This window comes from Micropterus dolomieu, linkage group LG04 (assembly GCF_021292245.1).
Source record: "Micropterus dolomieu isolate WLL.071019.BEF.003 ecotype Adirondacks linkage group LG04, ASM2129224v1, whole genome shotgun sequence".
Taxonomy (NCBI): Eukaryota; Metazoa; Chordata; class Actinopteri; order Centrarchiformes; family Centrarchidae; genus Micropterus; species Micropterus dolomieu.
In genome coordinates this window covers 7,081,036-7,095,801 of record NC_060153.1, presented here as the reverse complement: position 1 = coordinate 7,095,801, position 14,766 = coordinate 7,081,036, and the positions used below count along the sequence as shown (strand labels likewise).

Sequence of the window (14,766 nt, the reverse complement as noted above, 5' to 3'; positions counted from 1 at the left end):
CCTCTATCTGTCTAACTGACAGATCCAAGTCCAACATTTACTTCCCTTTTTGTATTCATCTGGCCGCCCAATTCTAAAAAAATATCTGACTCTGCTTCATGTTTTACTTCTTCAGGCACTTGTTAACTTTGTACCCGCATCAGTTTGGTTTCTCCTATTCAACTGCGTCTTATTTCTGTTTTATTCTTGGTGTTAGATTACTACTAACAATTCAACTGATTTCATAGAGCTTAATGGGGTTTCTAAGGGAAGTTCCTAGGTCTTGATTTGCTGTGGCCTCTCATTAAGAGGATCTTCCTACCTAACCACTGAGTAACAGGAAGTGACTTCCTGGAGCGTGTGTTTGCTTCCTCTCCCTCCCAGACAAGGGGTCGATTTGAGGGTGCGCGATCAGAGGTGTACGAGCTGATGAAAAGGATCAGGGAGACTCCTCAAGAATACAGACAGACGAGCCCTATCAGTTGTGAAGGCTACCTCTATGTACAGGAAAAACGTAAGACCTTTATATAGCTCTAATGTGTTTTAATATGGGGTGTCATATTACACCCATTCATAACACGCACTACAGCATGGAAATGTAGTCAAGGCAAGAGCGCATGACATACTCTCCAAATATACGCGATCCAATGTCATGGTCAGAAGGGCGGCTTTTACGGCTTCTTTTCAACTCCTGTAAAAGTGTAGTTTTGCCCCATATTAAAACCTGACTTGTGAAATGTTTTCTGTACCTGCTGTCGGTTGTCTGTGACATTATCATAAGGGTTGCAGGAAAGTTTGGACAGACTAGTAATTCTCTTTCATGCCTACAAAAAACAAAACATGGAGGTTCAAATGTGTTTTTTTTTTTTTTACCATCAGCAGCAGTGATGCAGTGTGATGCACCAACAAAATGTTACTGAAATAGAGACAAAGTGATTGTTTTGTTGTTTTGATGGCACACATTGTCATGTCTGGTATCTTCCCTAACACTGCTGCAATTAAGCAATATTGATTGGAATGTCTGTGTCATCGCTGTACCTTGTTTCTCTAGGGCCACCCCCTTTTGGTTCAAGTTGGGTCAAACGGTACTGCACTTTTGTCAAAGAGCAGAAGATCCTGCACATGGTGACATTTGACCACAGATCTGGTGGGAAGATTGTGAGTAGTCATAGAACACGAAGTGTTATACAGTGTGTTTATTAATGCCCCACACAATATCTCAAACGCATTCACTATGCAGTCTTGCATTTTTCAGAATGGCATGCTTTATTTATGATTCTTTTTTTTTTGTCACCACAAATTTTTTATTTATTTATTTTTCCCAGGGTGAGAGAGAGTCTGTCACACTCAAATCCTGTGTCCGCAAAACGACAGACGTGTTGGACAGGAGGTTCTGCTTAGAGCTCGACATAACAGATCGGTACGTCATTGCCTAACACTGTTTCTCTGTCTCACACACACACACACACACACACACGCACACACACACTGCACACTGTAATGATATTATGCTTGTAGATGCAGGTATCACTTTGCGTTATGCCACAAGTGACACACTTGCTTTATTTGAAAATGTTCTCCCAGATGACTCGCTTGCTAGAACACAATGCAAAATATTCTCATGTGCCTTGTCCATAGTGGTCACAAAGCACATAGATTATCTGTTGTGATATTCCACTTGGTGATTACGCTTTAGCTTCTTGCTCTATGTGTTTTGACTCGCAGAGGGCAGGACAGCAGGATTTGTCTTACTGGGTTGCCCTCACACACTTAGCTGGGAGGATTTGTCACACCCTGCTGTTCCCTCCTGTAATAGATACCTGATTTTGTCACACAACTTAACTCTGCCCTGCCCCTTTTCTGTATTATTAATAGAAGAGTAATACCCCAGATTTAGTATGGAAATTGGAGTCCACACATCCATTCTGACTGGGATGAGTAACTTGACATCCATCTGGTTCACCATGATTGTAGGTGTCATAAACCAGCTTGGATGAATAATAGGCTTCATATTTGTAGTTATTGCAAATCCAAGGTGCAAATGCCCTTGGGAGAGGGTGTTTCCTGTTGTTGTTGTTCTTGTTGTTGTTGCTGCTGCTAAGATTGCTAAGCACATTTGATGTTTCATATTGATATTGACATCCGCTAATGCTTTACTTGAGCTGTAGCTCTAAGGCTTTGCCTAATGCTGATTTGGTATGGCTCTTTTCAAGGCCAGGGACAGTGCTAACCGTACAGGCTCTGTCAGAGGATGACCACAAGTTCTGGATGCAGGCCATGGGTGGGAAGGAACCTGTGAGTCAGCCGCCTGTACTATGTCATCATCTACCACTCACACTTGACTCATGTAGCTCTTAACTGCCTTTTTATAAAAGATATAGAACAATTCTCTTTAGTTGAATATGCTTCCATATACATGCTCTTTTCTGTAAATCACTTATACTTGATAAGCTTTAAAAATCTTTTTACAGATTGGACACTATCTTGGGAGAACTCTTTCTAAAGAAAGAGGAAGTAAGTTTTCTAGACGTACCAGACTTTGTATCTGTAAAAGAATATCATTAACTTTCATGAACGCAACGCTTCGCCACATTTGAAGGTTTTATTTTTCTTCCATCTGCAGTTGATGCTCAGCTGGATGATATGGGTTTGAGTTTTGTGAAGAACTCCATCAGCGCCATAGAGACGAGAGGTGAGCTTCACATATGTAAATTAGTGTTGTAGTCAAGACCGCCCAAACCGAGACCAAGTCAAGACCAAGACCAGAGTTTATCGAGACCAAGACAAGACCAAGACTTTTAGGGGCTGAGACCAAGACCGAGGGAGTACGAGACCGAGTCAAGACCAAGACTAGTTCCCCACATTACATGACACAAAATAAAATGTGGAACGAGATCATAGTTCTCAAATTGATCTGACAGAGCCACATTCCCATTAAAACACCCACATACAAACACTAAAAACTTAAATCAACGTAAGCATCTTTGTTTAATACTCCTTTTCCATGCTTACCATCACAGGGAGGGGTGACAATCATTAACGGTAACACATTTTTAGTTATGGTTATTGGTTGCATTTGAAAAAATACGTTTTACATCCAATCAAAGTTAGGATGTTAACAAATACATCAGATAATGCAAAAGCAATTTATTGATATTCCAAAGTTATGGTCTTGACTGGTCTTGAAATAAAATCCCAAGTCCTCTATGTCCGAGACAATCGAGTACAAATGCGAGACCAAGACCATCAAAAAGTGGTCTTAAGACCGGTCTCGAGTACTACAACACTAATGTAAATATATAAAAGCTCAGTTAAGGCCAGGTGAGGTGATTTATATGGGGAAATTTAACATAAGTGTTAGTTGATAATAAAAGGTAACATGGGTGCAGTGTCTTGGTCTGTACACAAGGGGACAGACTTGCTCCAATATTGAAATAAAAGGCTGACTCGCAAGTACTGCAGGCAGCTTGTACTGTAGATAATACTAATGCCTTTCATTATGTAGCACTAAAGTTCTTATTAATTTGCTTCAGTCTTCACATGCTTATTTGGCCTCTTTTACAGTCCAAAATTCAGCTTTGGTCTAGTCCCTCTCAACGTGGGCAGTATTTCGTTATGCAAATAGGCATCTATCTTACTGAGGGGACATTGCAATGCCATATTCATGTATCTGCTATATAGTTTCCACATACCGGGTTGTTGTCGTGAAAATATAATATTCTGTCCTCATTCTTTATGATTTTGTTGCTTGTTTTAGTTTGCCTCTTCTTTTACTGTTTACTTGATATATTCTTTTCCTGTAAAGCACTGTACAGCTTTAATAAGGAAAGTACTATACAAATAAAGTTTCTTTATTGTTATTACTTCTCAGGTATTAATGACCAAGGCCTGTACAGAGTTGTTGGCGTAAGCTCCAAGGTCCAGAAGCTCCTCTCATTAATGATTGGTAAGTCTGTTCTTTTCTTTCGGCTGTGGAAATGTATTCCCATGGAGTTAGAGTTGAATAAAGTTAAATGCTACTGCACTATCTCTGTGATATTAGGTTACCCCCTAGTTAGTTGAATGTGCTGACGTAATAGATCTTTTGTCGGGGCAATACTTAGAAGATAGTGACTGACGATCAGCCCATGACTCAGCCTATCAAAACCTCAAGTGCAACAAGTGCCTGGGTCTATCTTTGCCTCACTTCCATTCAGTTAAATATCTCCCAGACAACCAGACAGGGTCTCCCTCGTCCACATCCTTGCACTTTTTGGCTTTTGCTTCATTAACACACCACTAAAACGGCCTCTCGGGGCTGGCTTAGACTATCGGTCGCTTTTCTCGATTTCCTTTATGCCTCTCACTTGTCTTCAATCCCTTTCACTCAACTCCATTTCTATAGAGCTTGTCCTCCATTGCTCCCTGTCTGCTCTCTGGTTTCCTGCCGTCTCCAGCAGACACCAGCTCACTTTCAGTGCTGTGTCCAGAATGACAACAAACTCAGGCAGCCGCCAGCTTGTCTCAGCTTCCTCTCCAAAACCTACCAGACTCCCAACCTGCCGACTCATGCTGTAGACTCCATTAACACTCTGCTGCTGCACTCTAAGAAGTTCCATTTAAGCCTGAATATGGCAAAAGAAGCGTTGGTCTGTGGTAATAAAATTCCACATTATATTGTGAATGAGGGGATAAACTAATTATATATATATATATATATATGCTTATATCATTATTTTATGTATCCCTGAAAGGACTATTATGTATGACAGAGTTAGTACTACTTCCGCACAAACAAACACATTCACAAACATCTCATGCATACAACAGTTCACAGTGAGTGGGTGAAGCAAGCTTTAAACCCTGAAGAAAGACTTTGGATCCTCCCACTCCTCCTCCTTTTCATCTCTCACCCACCGACATGGCCAGGGTCCAATCAGAGAGGACAGGCTGATAGAAAACAAATCTCCCATCATATTACAGTACAGAGAGAGCGGCACCTATTGAATGTCAGGCAGCAATATAACAGGAAGAAGACTGTAAAAGTGAGCTCCATTCTGTCTCTGACCTGTCTGTTGTACAGCATGTGGCAGGAGAGTGTGTGGCGTTGGTCTGGATATGGCTGTGATAATTGCTGAGTTAGATGTCCTGATTCTATAGATATAATTGCAGAGGGAGGCAAATTTGAGGGATGCTGTGAGATTTTTCCATGGTTTAAGGCAGAAATTACCATGAACACTGTATGATGTGTCAAACATGGTGGACCATTTATTCCAGAGAGCTGACCAGATGCTGAAAAGCTCTATGTTGCTTCCTACTTCTGTTAAATAGTATCGGTTCAAAACAATAAAGAACTGAAAAAACTTATTATTACTTTAAAGGGTTAGTTCACTTAAACTACCATTAAAGTCAAGGGCAACTGGATGAAGATACTTCAATAATGTTTCGCCTCTCATCCGAAGGGCTTCTTCAGTTCTGACTGACTGGTAGGGAATCCCAGCCATTTAACCTCTGTGGGGTAGTATTCAAGGTGATCGATACCGCTTGAGTTGTTAGTGCTCCTGGCTGTGTAGTTGTTGTGGTTGTTGTTAATGAGGCCAAGTCTGAATGACTGTTGTTGGCATGGTCAGATGGTCAGGTCAATTATGAGTGTTTGATCACTCTCCAGAGATAAGATGAAAGGACAGCGTTGCATAAGTGGCGCCTTAGCACTCATTCCCTATTCAGAGATGGTCTCTCTATTCTGGTATAAAAGGCCTTTTTCAAACCATCTGTTCTCCCTGTCCAAAATATATACATGGTTGTCATTGAAAGAGTGTCCCTTGTAGGTAAACTGTTGAGTCTCGACCTGAGGAGTTTTTGTGTGGAGCCATGTAATCATTGTTTGGTTTCCCCAATATATAGGTGTGTGCATTCCTCACTGCACAGACCAGTTGCCCTTGATTTTAATCTCCCTTGGATAACGATGACCTGGATGATTGAGAATCTTCACATACAAGAAGCATTTCCGCTGTGACGTCCCGCACACTGTGGCTAGTGGGCCGCCTCTTTGATCAGGGAGGGTCATTCTCTGATTTAGCTCACCTAGTCGGCCTTGGCTTTCTTAGAGAGAGTCAGTGGTTTCTAAGGAGTTGCAAGACAAATCTAAGTGTCAGGTTATGCTGGAACAGAACTAGTTTGTACAACGAGTCGTCAATCAAATGTGTTTGTAGTTGTTCCCAATGGACACACTTGAAGGAGGAGTGAGAGGAGATGATATTGTTTCAATAAAAGGGTGCACATTTTCAGACAGTCTCTCCTGGAAGACTTTCATAGTGTTGCACTCATGTGTTCACATAAAGTGACAGAAATAGTTGTAGAAAGAAGGGGAAAAAAATAGAAATTGAGACAGAAGTTTAAACCCAGGCTCCTTTCTCACCTCCACATTGCTGGCGAATCGCAGTGTGAAGTGGGTGTGAATGTCGGATTGTCAGTTTTGGAAAGCTACAGAAAAGATTGGACGCCCCCCCCCCTTCCAATCTGATTGAAATGTGTGGGGTTTCTGAAGCTATTCGACCATCCGACAAGAACTTCGTAAGAAGCATACAGATGACTTAAGGGGTCCCGAGGTGAAAAAGTTGAACTGGTCATAAACTGAACATACAGGAAGCAACAAGTGCGAAGTTGACATTGCTTCTTCTAAAGGGCCAAAAATGTTGAGAACCATTGCACTAGGCTATAAAAGCTGGCACTTCTTTTACCATACACCCTGCATCTTCTCCTCCTTTTTTAAATTTTGGTACGCTTCAACACATCTACAACATTGTTTATTTTGGGTAAAGTTGAGTAGATGATATTTGGTGCAGTCTGTCATGTGCCTCTACTTAGTTTTGAAAATGTGTGATGGTCAGGGAATTTTGACAGATCTCTCTTTTGGAATGGATTTGTACGGCAGAACGTTTTTCTGCATCTGAGGGTGTCATGGGAGCTGCTTCTATGCTAAAGTCACCACAGAGAACAGTAAATGTCCCCAATAGCTTAATTTAGATAATTAAGGTGAAATAACAAAGAATTACATCTTTGAACTTGCGGCTGCTTTGTGGTTAGCAGTTTCACAATCAATATTACCCCAACGGCTACTGCCAAAATTGTGTTTTGCGTCCTTGACTTAACCAAGTCCAAGCCTGTTTGTGCTAGAGCGCAGTGCAGAGCCTGTGCAGACCCCATCAATTTCAAGTCATGCACACTTACCGAGGCGCAGCTTTGGCTGCAAACACTCTACAAGAAACCTTTTCTTTCAGAAGTTGTTATTGAACAGGCCATTTTGTAGACAGAGCAGGTGGAGAAACACACAGTCATCCTTGTTGCAGTGCTTAGGTGAAATAAAAAAGATAAATTTTCCCAGTAACACAGACCACCTACACATGAAGCTGAAGTCTGTGTGGTACCCTGAGTCCTGTACAGTACATGTGTCTAGCTCACAACACTTCACTGACACATTGCACTTTCACATCCTCTGTAATTCATCAGAAGTTACTTAAGGTGTGACTAAAGCCCCGTGAATTTTCAGCACAAAACAGCCCTGGAATCCCTGTGGAGCCAATGAAGTAGTAAGGGATTAATTAAACTTGTAATGAGTGTAGAACCAGCAGCCCTCTACAGAAGCTGTAACTTCCTTACATATCCATTGGGGCTAGACTCGACCCCCAAGGCTAGTAGCACTGCTTTTATCCTCATATGACTTATTACAAGTTACATATTTATATTACATATTTGGACTTCCTAGGCTGCCCACAAAATCAAACAGTGTCTTCGGCTGCTAAATGCTAAAAGAATAATGAGTTGGTGCTTTGTGCCGTTTCCTCAGTCAATGAATTTTCTAGTAAGAATTTCTTTCATGATTGTGATTCATTCAGATGAGAAGAGCAATGATGTGGATCTGTCTACTAGCGAGGACTGGGATGTGAAGACAATAACGAGTGCACTGAAGCTTTATCTGAGGTAAGCATCAGTGGGATGAAAAACACACTCTCCCACACAGACAAACCAGAAATGCAACAATAAATCCATTAATCGATTAGTTGATTGACAGAAAATGAATTGGCAACTAATTTGATAACTGCCAATTTTCTGCTTTTCAAATATGAGGATTTGATTCTTTATTTTGTCATTATCTTATAGTAAGTATATATAATATTTTCTGAAAGACAAAACAATAAAATGTTAGAAAGAATTATAACAGATTAATCGCTGATGAAAATAATCATTGGTTACAGGCATAAAAACATACATTTCTACCCAATAGGCACTGATGATATTGTTAATTTGCTAATCATTTCCTAAACTTTTGTTGTGATCAGTTTAACTGTTTGGTTGAATCTGGAGTAATGTGTCCCCTGAACACATTTTCAGATGTAAGTTAAGTTTCGTAATTGGTTCTCTTTGTATCGATGCATTCAAACAGAGAATATGACATAACTAGTCCAGAAGCATCTTGTTGCATAATTGATCATTTTGATTAATCTCAGTGTTTCCTCTCTATGCATTCACGACCGCCACTGCTAAAATTTCCCACGATCATTAAACCACGCGCTACAAATGTTTTCACTCCCACACTGTGCGAGCACGGCAGCACTCAAAGCTCGCTTCCTCTCCACGTTCTATGCAGAACATACGCGACAGATGGTTATAAGAGCAGCGTAACTCTGAATCGGGGGGTGCGTAGCGAGTGTTTGATTGTCCGAGCGGCAGAAAGTGACGGTGAACGCGAGCGGAGGAAAATATTCTGTCAGTAAATGTACGGTGTCTGTTACAGTGTGTTAGCTTCTCAAGACCAAGAAAAGTCTGATGTTTCCCACCTGCAGGAAAAGTGAAGCCGGTTAGCGCTAAGTTAGCTAACATCTCCCCTCCCCTTCAGACTGAGCTGAGCAGGAAAGCTTCTACCGCAGCTAACGTTACATAGCTGCAATGTAACTTAACATTAGCTCAATATATAGTAAGTATCTGGAAGCTGTATTTTATTACTGCCTACTTGTCCAGTGTTCAGAACATCAGGTACAAACTTAGACTAGACTGACGTAGCCTGCAGCTCTGTCCTGTACAGACTGGTTAAATTATTTTTCAGTTTTCAGTCTGAAAAAGTGGTTTTGGAAAAGAAAGGACAGAGGTGACCTGAGGAGCTGAGGTTAGTAAAGCTAATTAGTGATGCAAACTAGTCCTTTTAAGCTAATGAGGAGACGTTTATTTTTGGATTTTAATGTGCAAATAAAATGCACCTCAGAAGGGAGGAGGTTTCTCATGTTGCCTTTTTTTTATATTAATGTCTACAGATAAATGTCAGGAGCTGTAAAATGAAGACACAAAAGGCAAACATGAACAGTCGTATCTATAATGATTCTGAGGTCATATTAACAGGGTTTTCCTGCCGTTAAGGCTTAGGGGTGATGCCCAAAACATGCTGTGCCATCACTGTGGAGCAACAGAAACCTGTTTGTCCTGCCCCCGCTGCTGAAAAAAATCCTAGAGGAAACACTGCATTTTATAAGCCACCAATCTGTATTATTCAGGGATGCCATGTGTCTAAGCACATCCACTCCTGACCCAAGAAACCCCAAGTGGTAAATGGAAGATTTTTTTTACATATATATACTTACTCCTTAGACGAATATGGGAGACCTCGGTTCACTTTTACGTTTTTCACATTTTATCCATCGTCTACTCCATCTTTTTAAAAATAGACAAAATTATTTATGCAAGTGCTTTTTGTATAATTAAGTCCTTGCAAGGTCACATTGCTTACTGTATGCCTGTTCCATGTTCATCAATTCCTTCCAGGTTGACAGATAGTGTGGGTGAAGTTCAAAGATTAAAAATGTGGTTATTAGTTGCAAGAAGCTGAGCCACTTTAATTTAAATGGCAATTTGTTATTGTAAACATGTGCAGTTAGCAGCAAGAAGTTAATACTGTCAGTATTGTCATGCAAGCAAAATATCAACTATGATCACAATATTGTCAGAATTGTTTTAATAATTGGTTTGAGAAAATAGCTATCAACGCTATTGATACCATATTTGATTTGGCCCCTCCTGTATAACAGCAGGGGAGTATAAGTATTCTGATCAGGATGGAAATGACAAGTCCTGTTGAAAGAGGTTAAGCTTGTGTTTTGATGGGCAAAATTTAAGCTTTGACCCTTCCAAGGAAGCAGTTTGATGTAAGGGGCTGTGGGGCGTTGGACACTAACTCAGTCCTCTCTCACTCAACACCCACAAGTAAAGGAGAGCTTTATTATATTTAGTCATCCAGTTCTTACCACAACATTTAGTCACTTTTAAACTATATATAAACACATCTGTGTTGTTATGCTATATTAAACCATGCAGAGTGTTGCTCTAACTTGTCTTTTACTTTGTGTCTGGCCTGCTGGAATGAAACAGGGTCAATCTCAGTTTCCTCTGAGGCTAAGCACCTTTGGCCACTGGCCAGCTGCAGTGTGAAAGTACCTTCAGATGAACTTGGTTATCTCAATGCGTGCGCCATCTAATTCCATCCCCTGGCCTGGCCACATTAATCATTGCTGTGTGCAGACCCTATAAAACAGTGTGCCAGCTATTTCTGTCCCTCCTAGCTCAATTCAACTCTGCTTCTCTATCCACACCCCACCCCCACCCTTCTCTCTTTCTCTCGCTATCTCTATGAAGGAGCCTTCCTGAGCCGTTGATGACCTATGGACTTTACAAAGAGTTTATTAGCCCTGCAAGTAAGTTTGAACACCTCTTATACCACCGCCTGATCTGAGTACAGACCATAAGCAACAGTGTAAATGTGTTGTATCAGTCTGAAATCTACATTTCAGTTTACGCACTGGTTTGTTCTGCTTCAGTGAGTTATTGAAAACATGCAGTCAAAACAGTTAGATTACTTTTTACTAACTTTTAGGAAACATAGCTTATAGTGGGCAACCCTCTTGAATGAAGGATTCATCCTGTGAAAGCCATTTGTGTGTTAATGTCTTGAATGATACTTGTGTATGTATTATTCCTCATATTTAGACTTTAAAACACTTAGTGCTCTCCAAAAAGTGCACTGTTTAATGTTATACCTTTGTCTTCTTACTTACACTGAACAAAATTATAAACGCCACACTTTTGTTTTTGTCCCCATTCATCATGAGCTGAACTCAAAGGTCTAAGACTTTCTCTATGTCTATTACTTGCCGAGATAATCCATCCACTTCACAGATGTGGCATATCAAGATGCTGATCAGACAGCATGGGTATTGCAGAGGTGTGCCTTAGGCTGGCCACAATAAAAGGCCACTAGAAAATGTGCAGTTCCATCACACAGCACAATGCCACAGATGTCGTAAGTTTTGAGGGAGCCAATGTCCACCAGAGTTGTTGCCCGTGAATTGAATGTTCATTTCTCTACCATAAGCCATCTGCAAAGGCGTTTCAGAGAATTTGGCAGTACATCCAACCGGCCTCACAGCCGCAGAGAACGTGTAGCCACACTAGCCCAGGACCTCCACATCCAGCATCTTCACCTCCAAGATCGTCTGAGACCAGCCACCCGGACAGCTGCTGCAACAATCGATTTGCATAACCAAATAATTTCTGCACAAACTGTCAGGAACCATCTCAGAGAAGCTCATCTGCATGCTCGTGAATGAAACTGTACATTTTCGAGTGGCCATTTATTGTGGCCAGCCTAAGGCACACCTGTGCAATACCCATGCTGTCTGATCAGCATCTTGATATGCCACATCTGTGAGGTGGATGGATTATCTCGGCAAAGGAGAAGTGCTCACTAACACAGATTTTGACAGATTTGTGAACAATATTTGAGAGAAATAGGCCTTTTGTGTACATAGAGAAAGTCTTAGATCTTTGAGTTCAGCTCATGATGAATTGGGGCAAAAGTGTTGCATTTATAATTTTGTTCAGTGTAGTTTCAGAAATGTCTTACTCGCTCACTAATGTGTGTTATAGTCAAGTTGATGATGAGAAATGTGAGTAAAAAATAGCCTAAATAGCCTTTCAGCTGACTTTGGCTAAAACATTTTTAACACTTCAGACTGTTTCATACTGTGTTTCTATTTCTAATTTCTACCTATTTTAACTTGCTACTGGAAATGTGTGTCCAAATAAGCCATTAAATGTTAAAGCTAAAAGGTTTAAAATGAAAAATATGCTGTAATTTGCATGCCCTCAAATGGTCTAGTGAATGACCTTGAACAGCAAAGAGACACTTTTTTTCCCCTCTCGCCCACATAACATCATTTATGTATGAAATGTCTTTAAAGCAAGCCAAACTTGAATCTCTTTACAAGTGCTATAATTGGATCAGGTTGACATTTTTATCAGGCGCTCGCAATGCCCTCATAACGAGGGGGAAAAATGGATTAGCAATGAATATTTTTTTTTTGATGGATGACAGCATCCATAAGAGGCTTTTTCCATGTTTAAATCCTTGTCGTTCCCATAGTAATGATATTGTGTGTGTGTGTGTGTGTGTGTGTGTTTGTTTGTGTGTGTGGGCGGTCAGATGCCCATGTGTGAGGAAATGTTTAAGAGATGATCTTGGGGGTTTTAACACAACCCTTTTATACGGTAGCGACAGTAACGTAAAGCTATCTCCTTCGCCAGCATAGTGGACCCTGCTGCCAAATTCTGGGAGGCTTCAGACCATATATCACTATCACACCTCTTCTTCCCCTATTTAAAGTGGAATGTATCATCCTCTAACTCTTAATATTTGAGGGTGATAGCCTCTGATCATTATGTCCTTAAAGGTCCACTAACTTTTGCTCAATTTCCAGAATGTATCCCAATAGTTTTTCAAAGTAATAGAGGGTTCTGTTCTTCCACTAAATTACTTTTATTTTCTGTTTCAGTAACCTTAAACTCTGATTGTACTTTGCTGTAGTTAACAGTGTATATAGTGTATCACTCATCTCTTAAAATTAGCTGTTTGCTAATGTTGTACAGTATTAGATCGCAGCTGCGTTGGCTGTTTGCCACCCGAGGAGTGCGGAGAAATCCTTGTGGTTTAATGCGACTGTATGGCTGCTTCTGTGTTTGAACAGAGGGCGGTAGTCCAGAGGCTCGCATCCAAGCCATCCACTGCCTGGTCCACAAACTACCGGAGAGGAATCGACAAGTCCTCGGGCTGCTTATGAAGCATCTGGCCAAGTGAGTGCTCATAGCTCCCTGGTCATAGTTCATCCAATCTTCACAACCCCTCCCTCCTCTGTCTCAATTCTCTCTTTCTGCTCATCCTGTCTGTCTCCTCATTCTCACTCCACATGCTTTTTCTCTCTCTCTCTCTCCCTCACTCCCACTCTCTTTACTCCCCCTTCCCTGCTGTCACTCCATCTCTTCTCTGTCTACTCAGTGACTGCTGGGTAAGAAAATTGATGCTGCTTGTTTTGAATTTTTTTTGCCTTTTCTTAGGTCATTTTGATGTTTATTTAAAGTTGTTGTAGGAGGATTGTGTAGCCTGCTGTACCTGTTGTGCAGCCCACCAGTGAAGTGAAATGAAATGGACCTCTCAAATTAAGCCCTCTCTTGAGATTACTCTATACACCCATGGATGGACCGCTATTGTGCATCACTCCATTTGTGAGATTAGATAGGAAGAAAGATTGAAGAAATAATGTTAGCTAACATTACAAGGTTTTACCTCAGCAAGCTTTTTATAAACTAAATATGAGCAAATTGAAGATAAGTAAATAATCCCTCTTCCCTGAGGCAGTGAAAGTCTGGTGGATCTTATTTCATAGAAACCCGCTGCAGAATCAGGCTCTGGTAAAAAGGCAGCGCTATTGAAATTGAATTTGGATTATCCAGCGTGAAATTCTCCAGACTGGAGAGACTCGAATATTTTTCTGAAGTTGGCGTGTGTGCATGTCCTGCAGGGGAAAGAAGCAAAGCCAGAATTTCACACTGCTATCTGAAATGGTTTCAGAGATGTTATAAATGTGAGTTGTCACCAATGTTTTTGTCTTCAAAGGCATCCTTTGAAGCTATTTAAACTGTCTCTCTGCAGATGCACTGCATATCATCATATTTTGAGTGTGAAATCTCTTCACCTGTCCATATAACTTTTTCTTCACTTTTTTTGACCTCCTAAGATAAAATTTCATCTGTGGAAGGTATCCTGATTTCAAAACTGATCTAGGCATTTAATAAAACTTATCATTCCTCTATGTCAAATGTCATTACTGTGTTGTTAAAATAATCAGAATAGCCACTGCCAGAAGTATTCATAGTTAGATGTTGGAATTGACAAGGAAATCAATGGCATGTGTATCTTCAAAAAGGTGTGTATGTGTGTGTGTGTGTGTGTGTGTGTGTGTGTGTGTGTGTGTGTGTGTGTGTATATATATATATATATATATATATATATATATATATATATATATATATATAGTGAGGAAAATAAGTATTTGAACACCCTGCTATTTTGCAAGTTCTCCCACTTAGAAATCAGGGAGGGGTCTAAAATTGTCATCGTAGGTTCATGTCCACTAAAAAAATATCCAGAAATCACAATGTATTATTTTTTAACTATTTATTTGTATGATACAGCTGCAAATAAGTATTTGAACACCTGTCTATCAGCTAGAATTCTGACTCTCAAAGACCTGTTAGTCTGCCTTCAAAATGTCCACCTCCACTCCATTTATTATCCTAAATTAGATGCACCTGTTTGAGGTCGTTAGCTGCATAAAGACACCTGTCCACCCCATACAATCAGTAAGAATCCAACTACTAACATGGCCAAGACCAAAGAGCTGTCCAAAGACACTAGAGACAAAATTGTAC

General features: G+C 40.5%; 1 protein-coding gene across 2 annotated transcripts in view; it reads left to right on the top strand.

The window, feature by feature from the left end:
- Positions 1-13,182, top strand: part of arhgap10 (Rho GTPase activating protein 10) — a 33,542-nt gene extending 20,360 nt beyond the window's left edge. For both annotated transcript variants that reach the window (XM_046048440.1, XM_046048441.1), the window contains exons 8-17: positions 364-493; positions 1,031-1,137; positions 1,305-1,399; positions 2,193-2,274; positions 2,451-2,493; positions 2,603-2,671; positions 3,851-3,925; positions 7,854-7,938; positions 10,639-10,697; positions 13,026-13,182. In XM_046048440.1, coding sequence (XP_045904396.1) covers positions 364-493; positions 1,031-1,137; positions 1,305-1,399; positions 2,193-2,274; positions 2,451-2,493; positions 2,603-2,671; positions 3,851-3,925; positions 7,854-7,938; positions 10,639-10,697; positions 13,026-13,135 — 855 coding nt within the window. In that variant the 3' untranslated portion in view covers positions 13,136-13,182. The remainder of the gene's footprint in view (positions 1-363; positions 494-1,030; positions 1,138-1,304; positions 1,400-2,192; positions 2,275-2,450; positions 2,494-2,602; positions 2,672-3,850; positions 3,926-7,853; positions 7,939-10,638; positions 10,698-13,025) is intronic.
- The last annotated feature ends 1,584 nt before the right edge of the window (positions 13,183-14,766 follow it).